Source organism: Stigmatopora argus, chromosome 17 (assembly GCF_051989625.1).
Source record: "Stigmatopora argus isolate UIUO_Sarg chromosome 17, RoL_Sarg_1.0, whole genome shotgun sequence".
Lineage (NCBI taxonomy): Eukaryota > Metazoa > Chordata > Actinopteri > Syngnathiformes > Syngnathidae > Stigmatopora > Stigmatopora argus.
This window is the reverse complement of record NC_135403.1, coordinates 15038478-15059285: the sequence shown is the minus strand read 5'-3', so window position 1 is coordinate 15059285 and position 20808 is coordinate 15038478. Positions and strand designations below refer to the sequence as shown.

At 58.6% G+C, this 20808-nt stretch overlaps 1 protein-coding gene across 2 annotated transcripts; it reads right to left on the bottom strand.

Annotated features, from left to right (window-relative positions):
- Positions 1-6: 6 nt before the first annotated feature.
- LOC144091647 (receptor-type tyrosine-protein phosphatase mu-like) lies at positions 7-20808 on the bottom strand. 2 transcript variants are annotated; one of them, XM_077624163.1, is made up of 36 exons: positions 19933-20808; positions 15671-15790; positions 13839-13985; positions 13651-13760; positions 13274-13352; positions 13082-13197; positions 12820-12994; positions 12616-12728; positions 12210-12390; positions 10178-10480; positions 9990-10099; positions 9714-9915; positions 9541-9643; positions 8710-8891; positions 8495-8589; positions 7932-7968; positions 7235-7330; positions 6895-7027; positions 6240-6352; positions 6068-6142; positions 5913-5942; positions 4507-4694; positions 3740-3827; positions 3586-3665; positions 3283-3319; positions 3067-3164; positions 2598-2714; positions 2360-2514; positions 2153-2288; positions 1894-2043; positions 1562-1735; positions 1345-1476; positions 1111-1236; positions 874-1037; positions 645-780; positions 7-575 (listed from the first exon to the last, which is right to left on the bottom strand). In XM_077624163.1, the coding sequence occupies exons 1-36, from the start codon at positions 20027-20029 to the stop codon at positions 522-524; spliced, it is 4452 nt and encodes a 1483-aa protein (XP_077480289.1). In that variant the 5' UTR covers positions 20030-20808; the 3' UTR covers positions 7-521. The 2 variants fall into 2 exon arrangements, with proteins under 2 accessions (XP_077480289.1, XP_077480290.1); XM_077624164.1 differs by lacking the exon at positions 7235-7330.

Below are 20808 nucleotides of genomic sequence, written 5' to 3'. Positions count from 1 at the left end.
CGAGAGTTTCATCACTTGGACTTCTTTAATGAGTAGACTTAGCTTTCGACGCCTTCTACGGAGCGAACAACACAAATACAATACTTTTCAATAAATACAATGAACGACGGCGGCATGCATCGCGAGCACAACAAGGAAAGAATAAATAGTGCACTTTCATGTACAAAATACCAAACTAACTCCCCGCACGCGTGCACTTCCACCAGTACTCTCGCCGCCGTTGATGGCAAGAGGCGCACAGTTTCTTAGGGATGGGACGTCTGCGGTCCGTTCCGGTCCTCGAGGCCGAGAAACGACCACGACGAGGGGGAAGGCCTTCGGAACCGTCCGCACGCGACACGTCACAAATAAACAAACAAATAAACCCGTGTAGGTGCGTGCGTTTCAACTTGTTTTTTTGTTTTTTTATATACAAGTCAGTGCAAAAACATGCCCCCCCTCCCCCCACCAACATCTTCCTCGGTCAGTAGTCGGGCAGTCGGTTTTGACCGGCATCATCCGGACCGCGTGGTCGTGGTCCGCTACGCCGACGACAAATACTCCAGAGCCACTTCGTAACAAAACTTGTACTGTTCCTGTCGAGCCAAAGTGCAAACAAATAAGAAAAGTGCGTGGCGCCCGGCGCTAAAGTGCGCGCGTCTTACCAAGAGGTCCACCATGTTTGGTTTGTTGTTTCGCAGAGTCTTCACCGCGTGAAAAACATCCACGCAACGCTGTTGTCGCAACATGTCGCACACAATGTGGACACTGCAGAAGACGCCGCTGCGGCCCCCGCCGTTCCTGAAAAGGCCAAAAGGGGAGGGGAAAAAAACGTAAGCCACACTCGGGCGGCAAACTCGGAGCCCGCGGCGAGCGAGCCATCGTTGCCCGTACAGGCAGTGGACGAGCGTGCGTCCGTCGCCGCCGTCGTAGTCCTCCTGCCACTTGTCTACCAGGTGGAGCAGCTTGAGGAAGGAGCGCTTGTTGACCGGCGTGTCTCGGTAGCGGGGCCAGCCCAGGAACTGGAACTGCTGGACCAGACGGCAGCCGTCTTGGGGCTGCGGGGCGATGAAAAGGTCAGAGGCCGGGTCGGAGGCCGGCCGAACCCGGCAGTCATCGACGGCGCCGCACCCTAGCGTTGTTGTAGATCCGGAAGATGCGGCTGATCACGTCCTCTTCCAGGTCGGCCGACACAAACTCCACCTGCAGCGAGCCCAGGCGGTGGACGCCGTTCTCGGGCCAGTACTGAGGACACAGCTGGGGACGGCAAGTGGGGACCGACCGGGCCGTCATGTAACTCGCTGGCTCATCCGCCGCCACGCCGCGACAAATGCCCACGGCGGGGAAGGCGAGGGGGGCGCCCACCTGCGCGGGGTCCACGTCGTTAAGCATGACGACGGCGGTGCAGTGGTAGTCCAGGACCAGGCGCCAGAAGTCCTTGACGGTGTTCGGCAAGGGGTGTTGCGTCACGATGAAGGCGGACGGTTGCTTGTAGCTCTGGGAAGCCAAGGTGTAAGCGCGGGTGTTAGCGCGGGCGTGGCCTTTGGCCCGCCCGACGGAACGAGCCGACCGGGGAGCTTACGTCCATGAGCGCGGCGTTGATGTAGTTGGAGCTCTCGCCGTCCATGGTGATGAGGAAGGGCAGACATCGGTCGGGAGGAAGCACATCCATGCAGCGGTTCTTGTCGTGGTTGCGCGGCAACAAGGCGATGCTGCAGTCCTCCACGCGCAACGTCGGGGTCACCATGTTCAGCGTCTGAGCGCCGGGCCAAAGTTAGCGGCGTCCGTGAGTGAGTGAGTGACGGACAGGACCGGCTTTGAGTGCCCGATGGCTTTTCCGCAGCTAAAATGAGCTCTGGGCAGCCATTTTCCTCTGGGACACTAACGGAGAGTATGGAGACAGCTTTTACTTACCCTGAACTCCTCCTTGACGGGACTGGAGTTGGTCTGCGGGTCCAGTCGGTTGACGTCGTAGTAGACAGAGCGCAGCTGACCGGCGGGGACCGAGGTGTCGCCGCACAGACACGCCTCCAAGATGGCGTCGTGGATGAAGACGTACTGCTCCTGAGAAGGGAAGGTGAGGCGTCACCTTAAGCGGAGGTGGCGTCGGGGCGGGGCGGGGCGGGGCCCGGGCCGAAACCCGGCCGGGCCAAAACCCGGCCGGGCCACGTACCTCGGTCTGGACCATGTTGACCCGTCGCGCTCGCAGCTCTCGTACGCAGTTGTAGATGTCCACCACGCCCTCGCGCTCCGCCATGTCCAGCATGATGTCGATCACCATGAAGCAGCCCGTGCGGCCCGCTCCCGCGCTAAACCGTGGAGGTTTCCGGCGGTGAGGGAGGCGCCGGCCACCGGGGGGGATCGTGCTCGTCACTCTGACCTGCAGTGCACCACGGTGGGCCCCGCGGCCGGCGGCGTCTTGGCCTTGACGCGGCGTACGAAGCCCAGCAGTCCGGTGGCGTGGAGCGGCACCCCGTGGTCAGGCCAGCCCGTGAAGTGGAACTGCCGGATCTCCCGGATCTCGGCCGCGCCCCTCTGAAAGAGCCCGGGTTTAGCCTCGGACCGGGCCAGTACTCCACCGGTAAACCCCCCGCCCCCCCCCCCCGACTCTGGCCCACCTTCTCCACGGCGAAGGTGCGGACGACGTACTCCGACAGCAGCTGCGTCTCCATCAGCGTGACAGAAACGTCGCCGTAGATGTCGCTGTCGTCGGGCCAGTACTTGCAACATTTCACCTGTCAAAGTCATTGGCTGATGGAGGGCGCTGGACAAACATGGCCCACTTGGCGGGGACCCTTTGTCATTGCTTTTCTTCACACTTTTTACATTTCAATTTGATTTGGTCCTTGCAACAAAAAAACCCTCAATGAATAATAATAATAATAGTTAGAGTTGAAGCCCGGCATTCACGTTTAGTTTTGTGGGCCACGCTTGTGATTACGGTTTGATTTTTTTTCCTGATTAAAAAAAAAGTAAGTGAAGAAAAGCAAAACAAAACTTTGGGCGCTTTGGTCAAGTGTGGAGAACTGTTTTTTGTGCCGTTTGGTGGCACCGGCGGGGAAAGGACAGCGGGAGAAAAGCACTTACCCGCCCTACCTCCACCAGGTTGGTTACCATGACGATGGCAGCAGTGTTCTCCTGCCACACCATCCGCCAAAAGTCGTACACCGTCTCCTGCATGGGACCTGGGAGGCGTTCGCGGCAGTCAAGAAACGCCGCCTCTGGGTAAGGCTCGGCATGGGACGGACGATCCGACCGAGCGAGCGAGCGAGCGAGCGACCGGCGGCGGCGGCGGCGGCTAACCTTGCGTGGCAATGTAGTGGTTGGGGCGGTGGTAGCCCTGCAAACATGACACAAGAACAGAGCATAATGGACTTTAGCAACGGACACCCGTGGCCTCTTCAGAAGGTCCAAAGGAGCGGCCGCGGCCGTTTGTTTAACGTTTGTTTACGCCGTGGACCGCGCCGGCATTCGGGCCGACTGCCGTTGCCGTGGAAACAGAGAGGGCCGCCATCTTTCGCGCTGACCTTTAAAGGCGTCCGAGTGTTTATCGAACGCGTGCGCGCACGATTGTTTGTGGAAAAAGCCGCCCCGGCGGTTACTCACGTCCACGTAGTTGGCGTTGATGTAGTCGGAGCCTTTTTCGCCATCTTTGGGCTGCAGAAGACGCACGCGAGAGTGGTCGTCTAGGCGCAGAAAAAGGAGAATTTCAAGCGGCGGATGGATGGTGGTTGGACGCCATTCCCCTCGGCGCACGTACAGGCGATGATGTTGCCGTAGCGATTCTTCAACCGGTTTTCGTCCTTTTTGGCCGAGTCCCAAGGCGCCGACTGACCCTCCAAGAAACTCTGCGCACAAAAAGAAAGGCCGTGACCAAAGGTGGATCGGCCGACTCCCACCGCGTCCAAAAGTAGGCCTCTGTGCCAGGGGTGGCTGGCGAGCCACGCGCGGTTCTTGGGACGGCCGCGGACGCCGGCTCAAATACGCAAACCGCCGGTGACGCGCCAATAGAAGTCGGCACCGTGGCCCCTCGAGTCGCTTTTATCATCGTTGGACTCTTGCGCATGCATACTCATGAATTAGCGACAGCGCGACCATGTCGTCAAAAGAATGTTGTCCTTTGAAAGCGTCCAAACGACTAAAAACGGCACATTTTCAGGTCTTTTGGCTTTTAAATTGGGAATGACGGACGAGGGAAAAAAAGGCTCCTCTCTTCCTTCCATTCTTCTCTTTTTCCTCCCTTTGTTCCTCACTTCCTGCCCCTCGCTCGCAATGAACGCTACGTGTGCTTCCTCCCCTCCCTTGAGCCTTGGGGGGTTGCGGGAGTTCTTTTCGGAAGGGTCACAGATCGGGCGGCGTGCAAGCGGACGACCGACCGACGACCAACCGACCGACGGCTCTCCTACCTGGTTGAGCTGCACGACGGGTTCCATTAAGAAAGGAAAAGGAAGGGGTTAATAGTCACGCTGGCACGTGGGATTAAAGGGTGCGGGTGACGGCGGCGGCCAGCGGTCTCCTTCCACGCACCTCGTACTCCTCCTTGAAGCCGTATCCTTCGGCGCACTTCATCTGGGTGATGTGCTGCAGCAGGTCGGCCACGCGGACGGCCGGGTGCAGCCGGGCCGGGTCGGGGTGGTAGGGGGGCGGCTCGCGCTCCGCCTCGCGCTGCTTCAGGTGGTTCTGGACCAGACTGCTGGTCTCGCTGCTCAGTTCGTCTGCGTCCGGCCAAGAAGAAAAAACAAAAACAAACAAAAACAGGACACTTGTGAAACGGCGTCGGCTCCGTCCGCGTAATCCACAGGCACGCCAAATCGCGGCACACCAAAGGGAAAGTTGGCAGTTCTTGACTAAATTCGCCACTCATTCTTTGGCCGCAGCGCCACGGTTCAATTTCAGAGGGAGGCTTTTTTTGCCAAAAAGTGCAAACTTCCCGTTTCGATCAAACGATAGACGAGCGACCGCCGGGCGACCGCCGGGCGACCGCCGGGCGACCGGCGGGCGACCGCCGGGTGACCGCCGGGCGACCGCCGGGCGACCGGCGGGCAACCCCGAGCGACCGCCGGGCGACCGCCGAGCGAAACCACCCACCCGCCCTCTCTTTTCTCGCGGCCAAAATGACTCCAAAATCAATTGTTGACATTTGCTTTCGATTGGTAGGAGTGGAAAGTTTGGACATTCAGCGGCGCCCAAAGAGAGCCCAAACGCGGCTGAAAAGAGAGGCGTGGTTGGGCGTGCTTTGACGTGGCTCGGCGTGGCTTTCAGCAGACGAACGAAGGACCGTGCTTGGGCAAAAAGGCCAAAAGCGACGTTTCGGGGAGGCCACCGGGGGACACAAATGCACGGGTGACGTCACAGATGGTGATGGCCGTGTTTCCATGCGCCGGGCACGACGCCCAAGGTACCCACGGCCCCCGCCTGACGCCCCCCCCCCCTTGCCACCTGGCACAGACGCCTGCACTTACCATGAATGGGAACTTTTACACGGCAAAGAAGAAGAAGAAGAAGATTGGTTCAAGAAAGAGAGAAAAAGAGAAGTTTAAGCCAGCATTTTAGCTTTAGCCTCGGCCCAAACGCAAGCTAGGCCCACGGAACGCAAAGCCGTCGACAGGAAGCGGACTCTTGTCGCGCAAAAGCGCCAGCGAGCCCGGAACCTTCCACTTGGCTTGGCCCTTTTCCACCCCAAAAAAAGCAAAACGGTGGCCCCATCCAGTTGAAACCAATTGGGATTTGGTGGCTTTCCCGAAGGAGGCAAAAGCGCCAAGCGATGGGATGGGAACCGGCTGCCAGCCGCCAGCCGCCAGATGGACCATTGGTGAGCGGCCGGGCACAAAGCCCCACCCGCCCCGCCCTGCCCGACCCCGCCCACTTCCTGTCTGCGGCTTGAGGCGCGTCGACTTCCCGTCACAAAGCAAAGACAAGGAAAGACGGCTCACCCAAAATGGCGGTCGGCACCGAGGCGTCTGCTGGAAGCGCGCGCACAAAAGACCCACAGGCTTTAATGGCAAAGAGGCAAAAGAGGGGAAAAAGGGGAAAAAGAGGGAAAAAGAGGGAAAAAGAGGCCTGTAGCCAAAAAGGTGGACATTCTTACCCGCGTAGAAGGATTTGGGAATGGTGCCGCCGCCAGTCTTGGTGGCGAAAGACGAAGACAAGGACGACGACGCGGCTGCGGGAGGAGACCGTGACGCCGCGGCGTTCCCGTCACTTTTTGCCGGGCTTGGCGGCCCTTCGGACGGACGGACGGACGGACGGACGACGCTCACCGTGTCCGTTGAGCGCGTGCGTGTCCAACATTGTTGTGCGCTGAGAAGTGTTGACCATGAGAGTCATTTCCTGTCTGGAGCTGAGCGTTTCCTTCCTTTTCTTGGCCAGCTTCCTGCGTGCGCCAACAAACAAGCAATGGCGTAAAGGTCAAAGGCCGCCTAGGTCGCTACGCGGCCGAGCATCTTGGCGAAGAAAAAAGCCTTCTTGGAGCTGCCTTCAGTAAAAGCTTCCTCTATTTTCCATTCCATTCCGAGTGTGCAAATAAAAACATCCATTTGTTTGATTCGCTTTGAAACATGCACACACGCACGCATGCACACACACACACACACACACACACACACACACGCACGCGCACACACACACAAACACACTTGCAACCAGCGACCGACTGTGACCTGAAAATGGAAGAAGTACAGTCCTATGTATAAATAAGCACGAAAAGCGGCTTTTAAAATGGAGAGCGGCGTGTTCTCCCCGAGGCGAGCGCCTGACCCCGCCCCCTCATGTCTTCCGTTCGGGTGCTTTGAATTGACCGGAAAATGTTTTTTTTTCCATTTTGTTTCTTCAAAGTGAGTTAAAATTCTTTTGGACTTATTTTAGCGACTTGGAGTTCCGTCTTAGCCCCGCCCCCGACAAAGCCACGCCATTTACCTTTTCTTCATGAGGAGGACGACCCCGAGGAAGATGATGACGAAGAGCAAGACGCCGGCCGCGGCGCCGGCGATTTTCACCGTGCGGTCCGAGCGCTTCTCCTGATCCGCTTCCGGTTTGCGGGTGGCGGCGCCTGAAACGCGAGCGGAGGCGTTAGCTATATTCCTTTGAACCCGTGCCAAGCGTCCCCCCGGGAGCAAACGGGCGGGACGTCTCGCGTGGTCCCAAGCGCCGGCGTGACGTGTTCTTGTTTTAGTCGTGAGGAGAAAAATGAAGGCGTGCTGTCTTTTTCTTTTTTTTTTTGACCCCCCCGCCCCTCCCACCTTTCTTTGGCTCTGACCTGCGAGCTGCCTGTCGCCGGCGGCGGCGGCCACGCCTCGGAGGCCGAAGCCCGGGGCGGCGTGCGGCGTGCTCAGCTGAGTGCTGATGATGGCGGCTGAAAGGAAGAAAAGGAGGAAGCAAAGATAGAAAGGAAGAAGGAAGGAAGGAAGGAAGGAAGCGCATGCACACAGGTTGTTAACACATGCTGTCATCAAGCCTCACCCATGCCGACAGCGTTGGGTATAAATTAGAATATATCATCATCATCATCATCATCATCACAATGAACCAACTTGGCCTTTTGCAAAAGTAGCGCCATCTTGTACTTCCGGCCGGGAGAAGCCATCCATTCCAGAGGCTCAAATCGGACGTTAGTCAATTGAAAAGAGTTTAGCGGCAGTTTGGCGGAAACGGGAGGCTCCACGGCCCGAGGTTCACCGCTTCGAGGGGGCGGCCGCCGTTGAGCGCCGCGCGCCAATAAAAAGTGCTTGGAGTCACCACCGGTCGGTCCGGTGAGCCGCTGGACTTTTTTTTTAGCTTTGTTTGCCGCTCCGGAGCCGCGGTCGTTAGCGCTGCGTTAAGGTGTGTGTGTGTGTGTTGCACAAAGGACACCTTAGCGCACCTCTAAGCCCCCCCCAAAGCAGCGACCCACCCGGGTTGATTGCGCGGCTCCGCAAATTGGCGAGCGAGCAACATAAAAGTCAACGATGCTTTACCTTTGGTGGCCACGCGGACGCAGTCGATCTTTGTCTCCTGTGGGAGATAACAGCCACGCGCGCACACACACACACACACACACACACACACACACACAAACAAACACACACAAACAGGTTGTAAAGTGAAGGGACAGAAGGAAAATGGCTGCGGCTCAGCCCACGGCGTTTAACGGCCGACGCCGCGGCGTCAGATGGAACATCTTGTGTCTTTCCGCTGATAACAAACAGACGACAAATTAACCACAAGAGCTCATGAATATTCATGCGCACGCACACACACACATCGGCGTTGGACACGGTGGCACGTATGCGCGTGTGTGTTTGTGTGTGTGTGTGTCTGTTTTGTGTGTGTGTTTTGTGTGTTTGTGCGGTGCGGCGACAGTGAAAAGCTCTCCCGTGGCTGCATTATTCAACGCACAAACACACACGGCAATTAAAGCTCCGAGCGTCAATAATTAACACGCGAGACAAGAAGATCTGGGCTGCGTGCGTCGTAAAGCGTCGGCGGCGGTGGCAACGGCGGCGACGGCGGTGGCGAGGCCGTGCGATTGGACAGTTACCCCGTTGGCACTGCTGACGGCCTGGTAGTAGATGGCGTAACTCTTGTGAGGCAGCAGAGGGGCGTTCCAGAAGCCGCCGTAGGTGGCGTTGTCGCCTGAGAAAGCGCACGTTTGGTCAGAGCCGACACGCCGTCGTCTAACGTGGAGCGTCTTCGACGACGACGCCGACGACGTTCCCCGTCCCGGCCGGCCGGCCGGCCGGCGCTCGTCCTCACCCACGCAAAAGGGCGTCGGACGGTCCACGCGGCTCACGCTCAGCTCGGCGCTAAAGTAGTAGCGGGAGTCCAGCTGGGTGGCGTTGAGGAAGTGGACCGGCACCGGATAGCAGCGCAGGATTTCCGCCGTGCCCCGAGTCTGCCTGCGGGGGCGCTCTTCCTCCACCACCACCTGGTACTTGCTGCAAAGACAGGTGTGTGATTGCTACAAGCGGCTTCGGGATCGCCGCCCGACTTTTGCGCTTCAAGCAAAGCGGGCCAACGGATGGAAAAAATCCAATTAAAAAAATGGCCATCGCCGGCGGCGGCGGCCACGAGGCGAGCCGTGACTCTAGCGCCGGTAGCCAAAGGGCCAAACGGCCAAAGAATCGGACGTCTGTCGTCGGCGATGGCGGCCCACCGGTGACCGGTGGAAATAAATGCTTGTTTTGGGGAGAGCCGAGCCGCCAGCCAAAATGGCGTGCTGAAATATTGAGCAGAATCAATCTTCCGCTTCATTAAGTTTTCATGAGGCCCGCATGAAAGATTGAAAGGACATGTTGACACGATCAAAGTGTCACTTGAAATAGTTGACATGGCAAAGCCCAAGCGGATGGGGACGCCATGCTTCTTTTTTACCCCAACCCCTTTGCTTCCTTTCTTCCTTTCAGCTTTGGCGCTGCCGAGTACGGCCGCCACCACCAGACCGAGTTTGGCGTTAGCATCGTTTGACTCCAAAGCGCCTCCCCGTTCGCCCCCGTCCTCCCTTTCGCCCCTCCCTCTCAAGTCACCCCCGACGACAGACGTTTCCGTCCAATTGGTCCTACTCAAATAAGGCAAAAGTTGTCTGACCTGACGGGGGCGCCGCGGCCGCGCGCCGGTCGCAGCAGGACGCTGACGGTGGCCTCGCTCTGGTTGATGGGCGGCTGCCGCTCGTAGGTGGGCATGACCGGCGCTGGGGGGGGGAAAGGGGCGGAGTTGAGACCGGCGCCCCACGCGCGTACGTCTTTGCGTTGGCGGCCCACCTGAGATCTTGGTGGTGAAGCGAGCGGTGGCCGGCGGCCCGAAGCCTTTGGCGGTGGCCGCCCTCACGGTGAAGGAGTAGGTGGAGCCCGGGAAGAGGCCGGCGAAGACGTGGCTGCTCTCGTTGGCCGGCTTGAGCGCCTCGCCGCTCTGGTTGCTCAGGTCCACGTCCGAGTCGAAGGAGCTCAGGGCTTTGAAGGAGACCTGGTGGGGAGGAGGGGGGGCGGATTAGGACGGGTCGCTCCCCGGTCCCGGCCCCGCCCCCGAGCCGCTCCCACCTCGTATCGGCGGAGGCGTCCGTACGTCTGCGGCGGCGGCGCCCAGCTGACTCGTACGCGTTGCTCGTAGCTGCTGCCCTGGATGGACGCCGCCGGAACCGGTCCGGGAACTGTTGGGTGGCGCCGGCAACGGAGTTAGCCCAGAGAGGCAGAATAGAAGAGCGCCACCGCGCGCTTCCGGAGCTCACCGTCCTCGTCGGTCATCACCGCCATCTCCTGGCTTTCTTTGCTCCCCTCGGGGTTTCCCAGGAGCAGGCGGATGCTGACGTTGGTGAAGGGGGTGAGGCCGCGCAGGGTGTGCTGCGGCTGCGAGCCGCCACCGCCGCTTCCCGCCTCCTCGCGCCGCTCCTCGCCCTCCGCCGTCCGGTAGAGCAGCGTCACGTTGAAGGCGTGGCAGCGCGTCACGCCGTAGCCCACCGCGTCCCAGCGCAGCGTCACTTCCCTGGAGCGCACCGACGTCACCTGCAGGCCGTGGGGCCCGTGCAGCGGCTCTGGAAAGGGGGAGGGGGGGGGGGTGTTGGGGGAGAGGAGAGAGAGAGAGAGAGAGAGAGAGAGAGAGAGAGAGAGACAGACAGAGACAGAGAAGAGCGCCGCCATTGATTTTTTTTTAACTTCTCAAATGTAGCCGTCTGTCCATCCGCATTTCAAGCGCAATTCAAAAAGGAGGATACAACGCACGCCGTCTTTTGGCCAATACAAAGCGCTTCTTTTCGGCAACGTTTGACTCCTTCGCGGGGGCGGCCTTTTTTTAGTTTTTCTATTTGGGTTTTTTTTTTAAACCGGGGCTTTGAGCGCCACAATGGAATCCCAGGGAACGGTGGCGCTTTGCAAATGCGCGCCTGGGGTCCCTGTTCCACGCGGCCTTTGTTTCTCCTGACGCGCGGCCCCCCCGGGCGACCGACGAGGTGCGAAGCCAAGGCGGAAGGAGGGATTAGCCGAGCGCCATCTCCCGCATTTGGACCCGCCATTCAAGTCAAACGGCAACGTTTGCCAAGTCGACGGAGCCCCTCTCCGCCTCGGCTCCGCTTGGCGCCGGCGCCGGCCGGGCGGCCGCGCAGCTGCGCGTTTTGTGCGTGGAGGACGCGCCTTCCCGTGGCGAGCTCATCAGCGCGCCATTCACCCGTCATCATCGTCATTGTCCCCGACGGAACCGGACACGTTGGGAATTCGCGTCGGCGATCCGTCAATTCGCGGCTACGTTTGGCACCAAATGATGGACGCCGGGCGGCCCGTTTCTGTTTTTTGGGGGGCCGGACGTCCCCCCAAAAGAGCCCCCCCTCGTCCGTGCACGAACGGGTAGGACGTGGCGGTCCCAGCGATCGTCAACGAGAAGTCCGGCGGGAGTAAAAGAAATCCCAGAGAAAAATAAAAGGTCGCCGAGCAAAAGCTTTCAAATGTTTTCCGGACGAGTCGAGCGTGAAAATGTGACGTGAAAAAAGAATCAAAGTGAAATATTGATATGAAATATTTTAAAAGCCTCAACAAACGGCAAACACACTTTAATGGATGTTAACAGACGCGGTCGGGCGCCGGCGCGCCGGCTTTCCGATCAAAGCGCTCGCCATCTTTTGCCGGGGAAAAAAAAATGGGCTTTGACTTCGGGGCCTCGTCTGCACGCCAATTAAGACCAAACGCAGAGGCGCCCCGTTTGGTCGGGGAACCGACACAAATTTCACTTGTCTGAGAGCCAATAAGCGGGAAGAGAAAAAAACGGTGGCGGTGGCCACGACAATGAACGTCTGCGGCCGGGAGACGGACGGACGGACGGACGGGGGGGCGTCACGCCGAGTGGCCTCGCCGGGCTCTAAGTCACAAAGCTTGTATGATGGACGCCGCCGTTCATTATTTAACGCGCGCGGATTGTATAATTGATGTGCAGTCAGATGAATAAATAAAAGTGACTCGATGACAGACGACAAACGTCGGAGCGCCAATCGTCGCCGGAGGGAGGCTCGGCCGGGCCCGTCCGTCAATCCGGCGCGCCGAGCGACTCCCCAGGGTGCCTTTGTTTACGCTCGCTTGGAGGAGCTAACACCTTTTTTTCACTCGCATTTCTTAAATGGCCGACGGGCGCGCGACGCGCCACTCCACGACATTCTCCGCCGAGACTAGCCAGCCCGTCCGCATTAGCATTAGCCCGTCCGCCAAAGGCCTTTGGTCTGCGCCGGCTTTTTGTATGGGGGCGATCGCGCACGCGGTCGAAATGTGGGTGGCGCTTACCGGCACATTTGGTGCGGGCGCGTAACGGCGGCCCGGGATGGCCCGTGCCCCCCTCCAGCGGGCGCCTGAGCAGCACGCTGATCTGGTACTCGGTGTCCGGGTCCAGGTGGCCGATCTTGTGGGTGGCCTTGTCCACGGGGGTGGTGTCGATCAGCACGCCCGCCGTGGTGCGGTACTCCACCTGAAAGCGGACGCCGCCGCGGTGACAACATTACCGACCCCAAAAAAGACACTCTCTCGTGGTGTACGGGGAAGTTCAAATACGGGATAAAGGTTGATTTAAAGCTAGCTTGCGTCTACGAAGCGTGGACGCTCGCTAATGTCGGTGTCGGCGTGCACGCCATCGATGGCATCCAAAATACCAGAGGCCCAAAAGAAAGGGACTTGAGCGAGGAAGGGCGCTCACCTCGCGCTCCACGATGGGACCGTCGCCGTTGATGGAGTTGGCGTTGAGTTGGATCCACAGGTAGGTGGCGCCCACCGCCACCAGCTGAGGTGGGGCGATGGGCACGGGGGGCTCTGCGGGAGACACGGACAGGGAGCTCCTCACCTCTGACCTTTGGCAGAGCTCAAATGTACGAGTTCAATCGCACGCTCGAGAGACGCTCACGTTTGACGGTCAGGTCGGCGTAGGCGGACACGCCCACCCCGCGCTCCGATTGGCCGACGCAGCGGTAGCTCCCCGAGTCTTCTTTGCTGGTGTTGTCCAGGCGGAAGGCGGCCACGTAACGCCGGGAGTTGAGGGGCTTGCTTTCGCCGGCCCCGGCGCGTCGACCGCCGGCGCCCTGAGGAGCGCAAGCACCGAGGCCAACGTCAGGCCGGTCGTCACGCCGGTCGTCCCCCGCCGCCTCCCCGACCCCGACCGGACGTACCTGCAGGTAGAGGCGCACGTCGGGGCGCGGGCGCCCGCTCACCGTGCAGGCAAAGACGGCCGCCTGGCCCGCGTTGACCTCCACGCCTTTGATGTGCAGAAAGTGCGGCGCGCCGGCTGAAGGGGGGGGGGCACGCTACGGTCAGCGCCACCGAGGCCGCGGCTCGGAACCAGGGCCGGGCGGCGTACTTACCGCACTGGTGACCCTGGAGGGAGAGGTCTTTGATGGCCACGCCCCCTCCGCGCCCACCGCTCACCGCCTCAAACATCACCTGTGGATCCGTCAGTTAACGGCGTGGCCATCCGGACGGACGGACGGACGGACGGACACTTTGGCCAAAGCCCTTTTGTCCAATTAGCACACAAACAAGTTTTTTTTGGGGCGCAAATGTGATCAGCACTGGGTAACAGTTAGAGTTGGGCTCCATTGGCCTCGTTGCGGCCAAATTAGAGGAGAGCGAGGCGCTAGCAATTTGCCCACTTGGGCAAAGCTCCGGCAGATAAAAGTGGCAATTTTGGGGGCATTTGAGCATGTCCATTTTTTGGGATGGTTTCTTATTTATTTTGGACCTGGTAGACGTTGGGCCAGAAGGTGGACACGGCCAACTCCAACGAGGTCCAGGCGCCGGGGCGCCGTTGGGACGAGTTGAAGACGGGGGGTCCCGGCGGGCCGCCGTTCTCTGGGGGAAAATGCAAAATGCCGTCAAGGGCGGCGGGCCAGGGCGGGCGGGCGGGCGGGCACGGCCAGCGACACCCACCCGTGACGTAGACCCCGAGCTCGCCGTCTCCGTAGAACAGGAGGTCCACGCAGTGCGTGTCGTTCTCTTTCAGCGGCGGCAGCAGCAGACGGGCGCGACTTCCGGCGCCGCGGCCGCTCGTGTTGACGTACAAGAAAGGGGAGGAGCCTGCGAACGACACGTCGAGCGTCATCCCAACGATAGCGCGCTACCCGGAGAGACGCTTCATAAGTCGGTCGCTCGAGTCAAAGCGGCTCCCGTTTTAGCGTTTGTGTGTGCCGGCGCCCCAAAAACTTCTTTTGACCTCCGGGTCTCTTTCATGCACAAAAGCATTGTGCTAATATCAAACAACAACAACAACAACAACACACAGCTAGTGTGCATGACTGTGTGTGTGTGTGTGTGTGTGTGTTGGGGAGTTGCCTTTGGGCCTATGCTTGTGCGTTTGTGTGTGTGTGTGTGTGTGTGTGTGTGTGTGTGTGTGTGCGCGCTTTGTGTACAGCTGGCAGTGAGCTGATAACAGTCCTATTAGAAATATTAATATAGCCTGAACTCAGCAGAGACACAAACACACACACACTCGCGCAGACACACACACACACAAGCACACACAGTGGAATAAATCAATGAGCGGCTGCAGCAACGTGAATGACTGAGTAACATTTTGGTTGCCACGGTAATTCCAAATGTCAACACGGTGGAGCCCGATCGGAAAGAAAAATCAAGGCAAAAAAAAAAAGTGAAAAAAAATGAATGTCCTCCAAAATGACAGCACCAACCGACATGGAGTGAACAAATCGATTCTCTTCTTTTGGATACTATTCGACCGCCATCGACGTGACGGCCGCTCGCTCGGCCCCGGCGGATCGGACGTCGAGGGCCGTCGGACGATGGCGCGCCGTCAAATATGGTACCCCCATATGGCTATGGATGTGATTTTTTTTTCCTCCTCATATAAAAAAAAAAGAAAATAGGCTGTGTTTCTATAGAAGGCTGAAGCAGATGATTTAAGGCCTTATTAAATGGTGGGACGAGCGGCACGCATTTTACGACGGCCGGAGGCCCAAGCCACCGGCGTAGACGGAGCGCATCTGCCGAGCGGAGAAAAGGACGAGAGGGCTCGGCGGGGCGAAAACAAAAGCCAAGAGGAGAAGGAGGAGGAGGAGGAGGAGGACAAGGAGGAGGAGGAGGAGGCGAATAGGAGCGAGGGCGTCCTCGCCGCCGTTGTCTCTCGGGCGATCGGGCGCCTGATTTAAGAGCGCCGGCTTTCATTCGTCAGCAGAGTAACCTCGGCCGGCGCGTGACAAAGCGCCCGGCGCCGAGCATAAGTCAGCCCGCAAAGCGTGGCCAGATAAGACCCTCGCTCGCTCCCTCGCTCGCTCGCTCGCCCTGCCGGCCCGCCACAGCCAAGAGACGCCTTTTACAAGGGATTCATTTGGTTGTGTTTTTTTTTTCTCCTTTTTTTTTTTTCTCTCCCAAGTGTGTCTGAGCCGGCTCCTCCTCCTCCTCCTCCTCCTCCTCCTCCTCCTCCTCCGAGCTCTCTCGGTGAGCCAGAGAGTGCGGATGCAGGTTCCCTACCCCCGACCGTCCTCCCCAGGTGCTTCCAATTGCCTCGTTGAGCCGTGTGCTTCTAATATCGGCCCGTGTGGTATTTGATGGCTCGTTCGCGCCGGTGTCCAAAGTCTCAATGTGATTGGCGTGTAAGTTTCATTTGGCACGTTGTCACTTTGTGACTTTTTCCTGACTTTTGTATCTCAGTGAGTTTAGTGAACTTTTTTGTCCATATGTACAGTTAAATCCAGTCGCCACTGTCTGTCCACAATTGGCTCGACGGACTGCAGACATTTGCTCACCTTCCGGCATCCAGGCGTCCCCGGTCCTCGGGGGCGGGGGCGGGCCTCGCTCCCAGTCCAGGCCGTCATCGTCTTCCGACTGGATCAGATCGCAGTCGGGCCCTTGTCCCGGCAGACATGCTGAAAAATGGGAAAAAATGAATAAATAAAAGCTATAGTCGTACAATCATCACAAATCAAAAGGTCCCCTTCTTCCAGAATTTTTTGTTTTTTTTCACTTGCAATGGATGCACTCTGCAATTGGCAGACTCCGCCCCCGTGGCATACCGCTTCGTGTCGCGACGCGTCAATCGGCGGAGCGACGACAGGCGCCGCGAGGACGTGTCACCTTTGGTCGCCATGTTTTTGTCCCCCCCACCCCCACTCCCTGGCCCGTCCACGGCCCATCCCCCCCCCCCCCGGCCCATCCGACCCACCTTTCCCAACTTGTCGGGAAGTGCCTCTAACTTTCCGGAGCGCCGCTTTTCCTTCCCGTCTTTGTCTGGAGAGCGCGCGCACGCACACCCGTAGACGTGCACGCTAATTAGCGGTGTGAAACCACGCTTGTCTAATGCGCCTTATTATGGGCTGCCCAAAGCCCACGCGCTGGCCACGCCGCTACCCGTTAGCGTGTTGCGCTAAATTCAATTCTGCCAGACGATCGGAGCGGACGGCGCGGCGCCCGGCGGGCGACCGCTCGTCCGCGCGTGATTAGAGGTGAGAGTGGACGCGCCGCGACAGACGGCCGCGGTGGCATTTAACCGGCGACAAACGGCAGGCGGGAGAGGCGGCGAGGAAACGGCCGCCATCGGAGAAGCGGCGACGTGGCCAAACCGTGACGCCCGCCGAACCTCCCGTGGCCATTTGATGGGTCGCCGCCTAGGTGAAGGCTTCTCTTTTTTAAGAGCGCCCGGGTCACGTGGGGAAATGACCGTCGTGACGCGTCGAAATGGTCACGGAGAGACGCGTGGTCGACGGACTAAACTAAATGAAACTAAACTAAAGTAAAAACATTTTTTTTTAAAAAAAACATCGTTAGAATGCTGATCATCCCTTGAAGTTGCGGCGAACGCGCAATCCGCACGAGCCATCCGGCACGGCACGGCACGGCACGGCACGTCTCCCCTTTGAAGGCACCAAAGCGCTATTTATTCGATAAAGTATTCAGCGCGTTGAACAGCAACCGGCCGCTAACGGCTTTAGCGTTAGCGGAGCCGGCAAACTTGCCTGGGGCAAAATATGAATAATGCAGCGGTGCACCGGAGGCATCTCGGTGACGCTATCGGAATAATATGCTAATGACTCATAATTAGCCCGTAACGTACACACAGCTTATCTTGCCCTCCCCCTTCCTGGGGGGAAAGGGGGGGGGCATTTGGCAGAGGCTCATCGGAGGCATCCGAGCGTGCGGGACGGGATCCGTCCGAGTCGACGGACGGACTGCTGAACGCATCTCGCGCCCGCGACTAATTCCAAAAGGTTGACAGCGGGGCCAACGTCAAAAGACGGAAAGACGGACTTTGGCTGCGCTCCCCCCCGTCTCGACCGCTCGGTTCGGTTGGGTTCGGACCCGGCCGGGCGTGACGGAGCTGGCCCTTTTCAAATCCCCAAAGTCACGGTGGCGCGGAAGGGGGCGGGCGGGGCGGGCCGGGCCCACCGTGACGGGATTAGCGCCTATGATAAAGATGGCAGATTAGGCAGAAAAGAATATGGGAATCTGGCCACGGCGCACGACAAACAAAGCAAAGGGTGGGAGCAGCGTCTTTCATTATTTGCGGCGGGCGACAAAGGCCAACGTGCTCCTCCCTCCCCCGTTGCGGCCGGTCTGGGCTCGGCGTGGAGGAGAGGAGAAGGTCACCTCCGAGAGGGAGCCACATTCATCCTGACAGTCAAGCAAAAGGTCTTGGCGCACCAACCTTTCCATCGCAGCATCGCGCTAGTTCAGATGCGGCTGCGTGCGTGCGTGCGTGCGTGCGAGCGTGCGTGCGTTGCCTGGAGCCCCCTCCCGGTCTTCCACTAATGCAAAGTTGCTGCCAGCCTGACCGCAGGGCTACTCTTGCCTGCCTCCGCCCGGCCTAAAGCACCCCTGCCTGGGCTCGGCGGTGGAGGGGCCTTCCCTCGGCTCGCCGCTCCTTCCCTCTTTCCTTCACGGAGGGATGGGCGGGAACGAGAAGAGGAGCAAGAGCCAACGAGACGTTTTGGAACCGGCGGTCGGCGGTCGGCGGGGGAACAACGGCACGTTGACCGAAAGCACGGAAGACGCGCGGACGAGATGACGCGGCCTCGGCCCGTAGGAGTTTTTTTTGTGTTTTGTTTTAATCCCCGTTCTGAGATGTCAGTGTGATTAGTGCGGTGGCCCAAATCCCAGATCATATTCAAAGGATTATTGTTTGAAGATGCGCCGGCGCGTGCGCGCGTATGAGACACAAGTAATGAGATGCGGATTAGTGGCCGCCTTGTGTGTCTTGTCGCTTTAATCTGCCTGTTGTGTGTTCAGCAGGTTTGATGATTCCTCTTTGCCTGTCGCTACGTACTTGGCAATTTCAGCGCCGGCACGCCGGCACGCACGCACGCACGCACGCACGCACGCACGCACGCACGCCATCTGTCCGTGTCGGCGCGGGGACCGCCAACAATAAACGTCCCTCGAGCCAAAGGGAAACAGCAGATCGTGGTCAGAAGTCCCGCTCGTTATGCTAATTATTGCAAAAGGCCGACGTCCCACGTCGCCGTGTCGGAGACTACCTTTCCCCATCTTCGTCGGGGCGGCTTCTCGTAGACCCCCCCCCCCCCCCCCCCCCCCCCGAAAAACTACATTTGCGCCCGGGCCTCCCGCTAACATCAAATGGTACCGATCCGGTCCAGGCTCGGGGAAAAGAACATGGCCACCACGGCAGAAGCGCTTGGCCTTCTAGACTGGGCGAGCCAGGCGTGGAGATGGGAAGGGAAGGGAAGGCAAGGCTCCTCCCCTTTTGACCCCTTTAGAAACGGAGCCGACGGAGCGGCCGCGGCCGGCCCGAACGTGTTGTTGGCGTGTCAAGAGAGCAAACGTTGGAGCTTCGTTAAAATCCTGACGAGACAAAACAAAAAGCTGAGCCCGCACACGCACGCACACGCACGCACACGCACGCGCACGCACACACACACGCACGCACACACACACACACACACACACACACAGCCAAGGAGAAAAAGGTAGAGTCCTGACTCAGCCTCAACCTGGACTCATCAGGTCACGAGGGAATGCCTGTGTGTGTGTGTGTGTGTGTGTGTGTGTGTGTGTGTGTGTGTGTATGTGTGTGTGTGAGAGAGAGAGTGTGACTCTGCACTTTGTTTGCCAGTCCAAACGCATCGCGCCTTCCACGACACTCCGATTTGATTTTTTTTGTTCCAGTCCGTCTTGGGCGCCGAGAGTGTTATGTTGAAAAATGGCGTCTCGAAGGCAGGCCCGTTCAAAGAGCCATAAATAAGATCATCGCTAGAGCATGAAAACAAAAATCCAACCAACACAGGGCGAAAACCCCGACGTGAGCATCAACCCGTACACCGAACAAATCCAAAAAGGGGGAGAGGAGCCATAAAGAGACTTAGGACAGGTTGAAATTCCACGGGAAATCAGCAGGCCCGTGAACATGACCTGACGCGCACAAAGATGTGAAAAGACACACGTACGAGAGCGGGGAAAAAAGGGAGCACCGATGACCCAAACACCACACACAAAGCTAGAAAATGAACATGGTCGAGCAAACATAAGAGACGCCGTGGGAGCAAAAAACAGTGCAAACAAACCCCTGAGCGACAAGCTAAAAAGACAAAGACTAAACAGACTAAAAGTCCATCCGTCAAGTGAAAACACAAGGCAATGATGAGATCTCATGCCTATGAACACGGTCAGGCCAACGTAAAAAAGGTGACACACACACTGACACACACACACACACACACACACACTGACAGACACACACACACAGCAAAAGGACACGAACACAAGTGAAAGGAAGCCAGATTGAAAAGAAAAGAGGAAAAGAAGGGAGAACACGAGAAGATGATGAAAAGCAGGAAACCAAGGGAGGACATTTTCCCCATGGAAACTTGGATGCCGACGCACAGATGTCTGAGCCCCCCCCCCCGTCCCCGGCCCCTCCTCCCGCACACGCACGCGCACACTAGCAACCCGCCCAGGTCCAGGTCCAGGTCCAAGTCCAAGTCCAAGTTCGTGTTAGTGTTCGTGTTCTTGTCGCGATGAGTTGTGGCGTCGATAGGTGTTTTGGTGGTCATCTTACCTCGGAGAGCCGTCGTGTCCGTCGCCTTCGCCGTCACCGTCGTCGCCGTCTCATGCAGCCAAAGAAAAAGCAGCAGCAACAAAGTTGAGGCGTCCATCCGTGGTCGTGGTTCCGGAGCTGGTCCCGCCCGGTTGGACTTGTACTTGATGTTGTTGTTCCGTCGACTTGGGCTCGGGCTCGGGCTCCGGCTCGGGCTCCGGGCCACTCTTGCACTTTTTTTTTCTCCTTCCCTCCTCCTCCTGCTACTCCTCCTCCTCTTCTTCTTCTTTTTTGAGCTTCTTCTCTCCCTCCGTTTTGTGGCGTCCGTCACGCACACGCGCGTTCACGGTCTGACGTGCGCGAGCCCCTTCGCCTTTTCCTGAGCGGGGAGGGGGCGAGCTTCGTGACGTCACGTGCCAGGGAGCGAGAGAGAGAGAGAGAGAGAGAGAGAGTGAGGGAAGGATGGATGGATGATGATGGATGGATGGATGAAGATGCAATGATGAGGAGGGGCGATTTCTGATCGATTGTTGATGGAGACGATCATGACGATCCTCATCTTTGACTCTGCTTTCCTTTTCTTTTCTTTCCTTTCTGTGGCCCTCGTGCCTTTTGTCAATTAACATTCATCGATTGTCATTAGCGCGCCATCAATGCGCCTCTGTGTGTTTTCTGGCCGACTGAATGGCTTCTGGCTGACTGACTGACTGACTGACTGACTGGTTGGCTGGCTGGCAGGCATGGCACAAAGTCTCCTTTCACGTCCACGCGCGTCTAGCTCGACGGCGACCCCTGTCGGACGCCCACACACGACCAGGCGCGCAAAACTTTTCCGTCTCGACACTCCATGGCGACGGCAACCGCCGGAGGAGAGCAGCTCGGGAAGGAAAAGTTGTA

Bases quoted from the DNA above. Each gene is read 5' to 3' on its own strand.
- LOC144091647 (XM_077624163.1), bottom strand. From the start codon at position 20,029: ATGGACGCCTCAACTTTGTTGCTGCTGCTTTTTCTTTGGCTGCATGAG. The intron at 6,353-6,894 runs GTAAATGGCGTG...TGGCGCACGCAG, and splicing joins GTCCTCCTCATGAAGAAAAG to GAAGCTGGCCAAGAAAAGGA. The intron at 781-873 runs GTACGGGCAACG...TGGCCTTTTCAG, and splicing joins CGCACGCTCGTCCACTGCCT to GAACGGCGGGGGCCGCAGCG.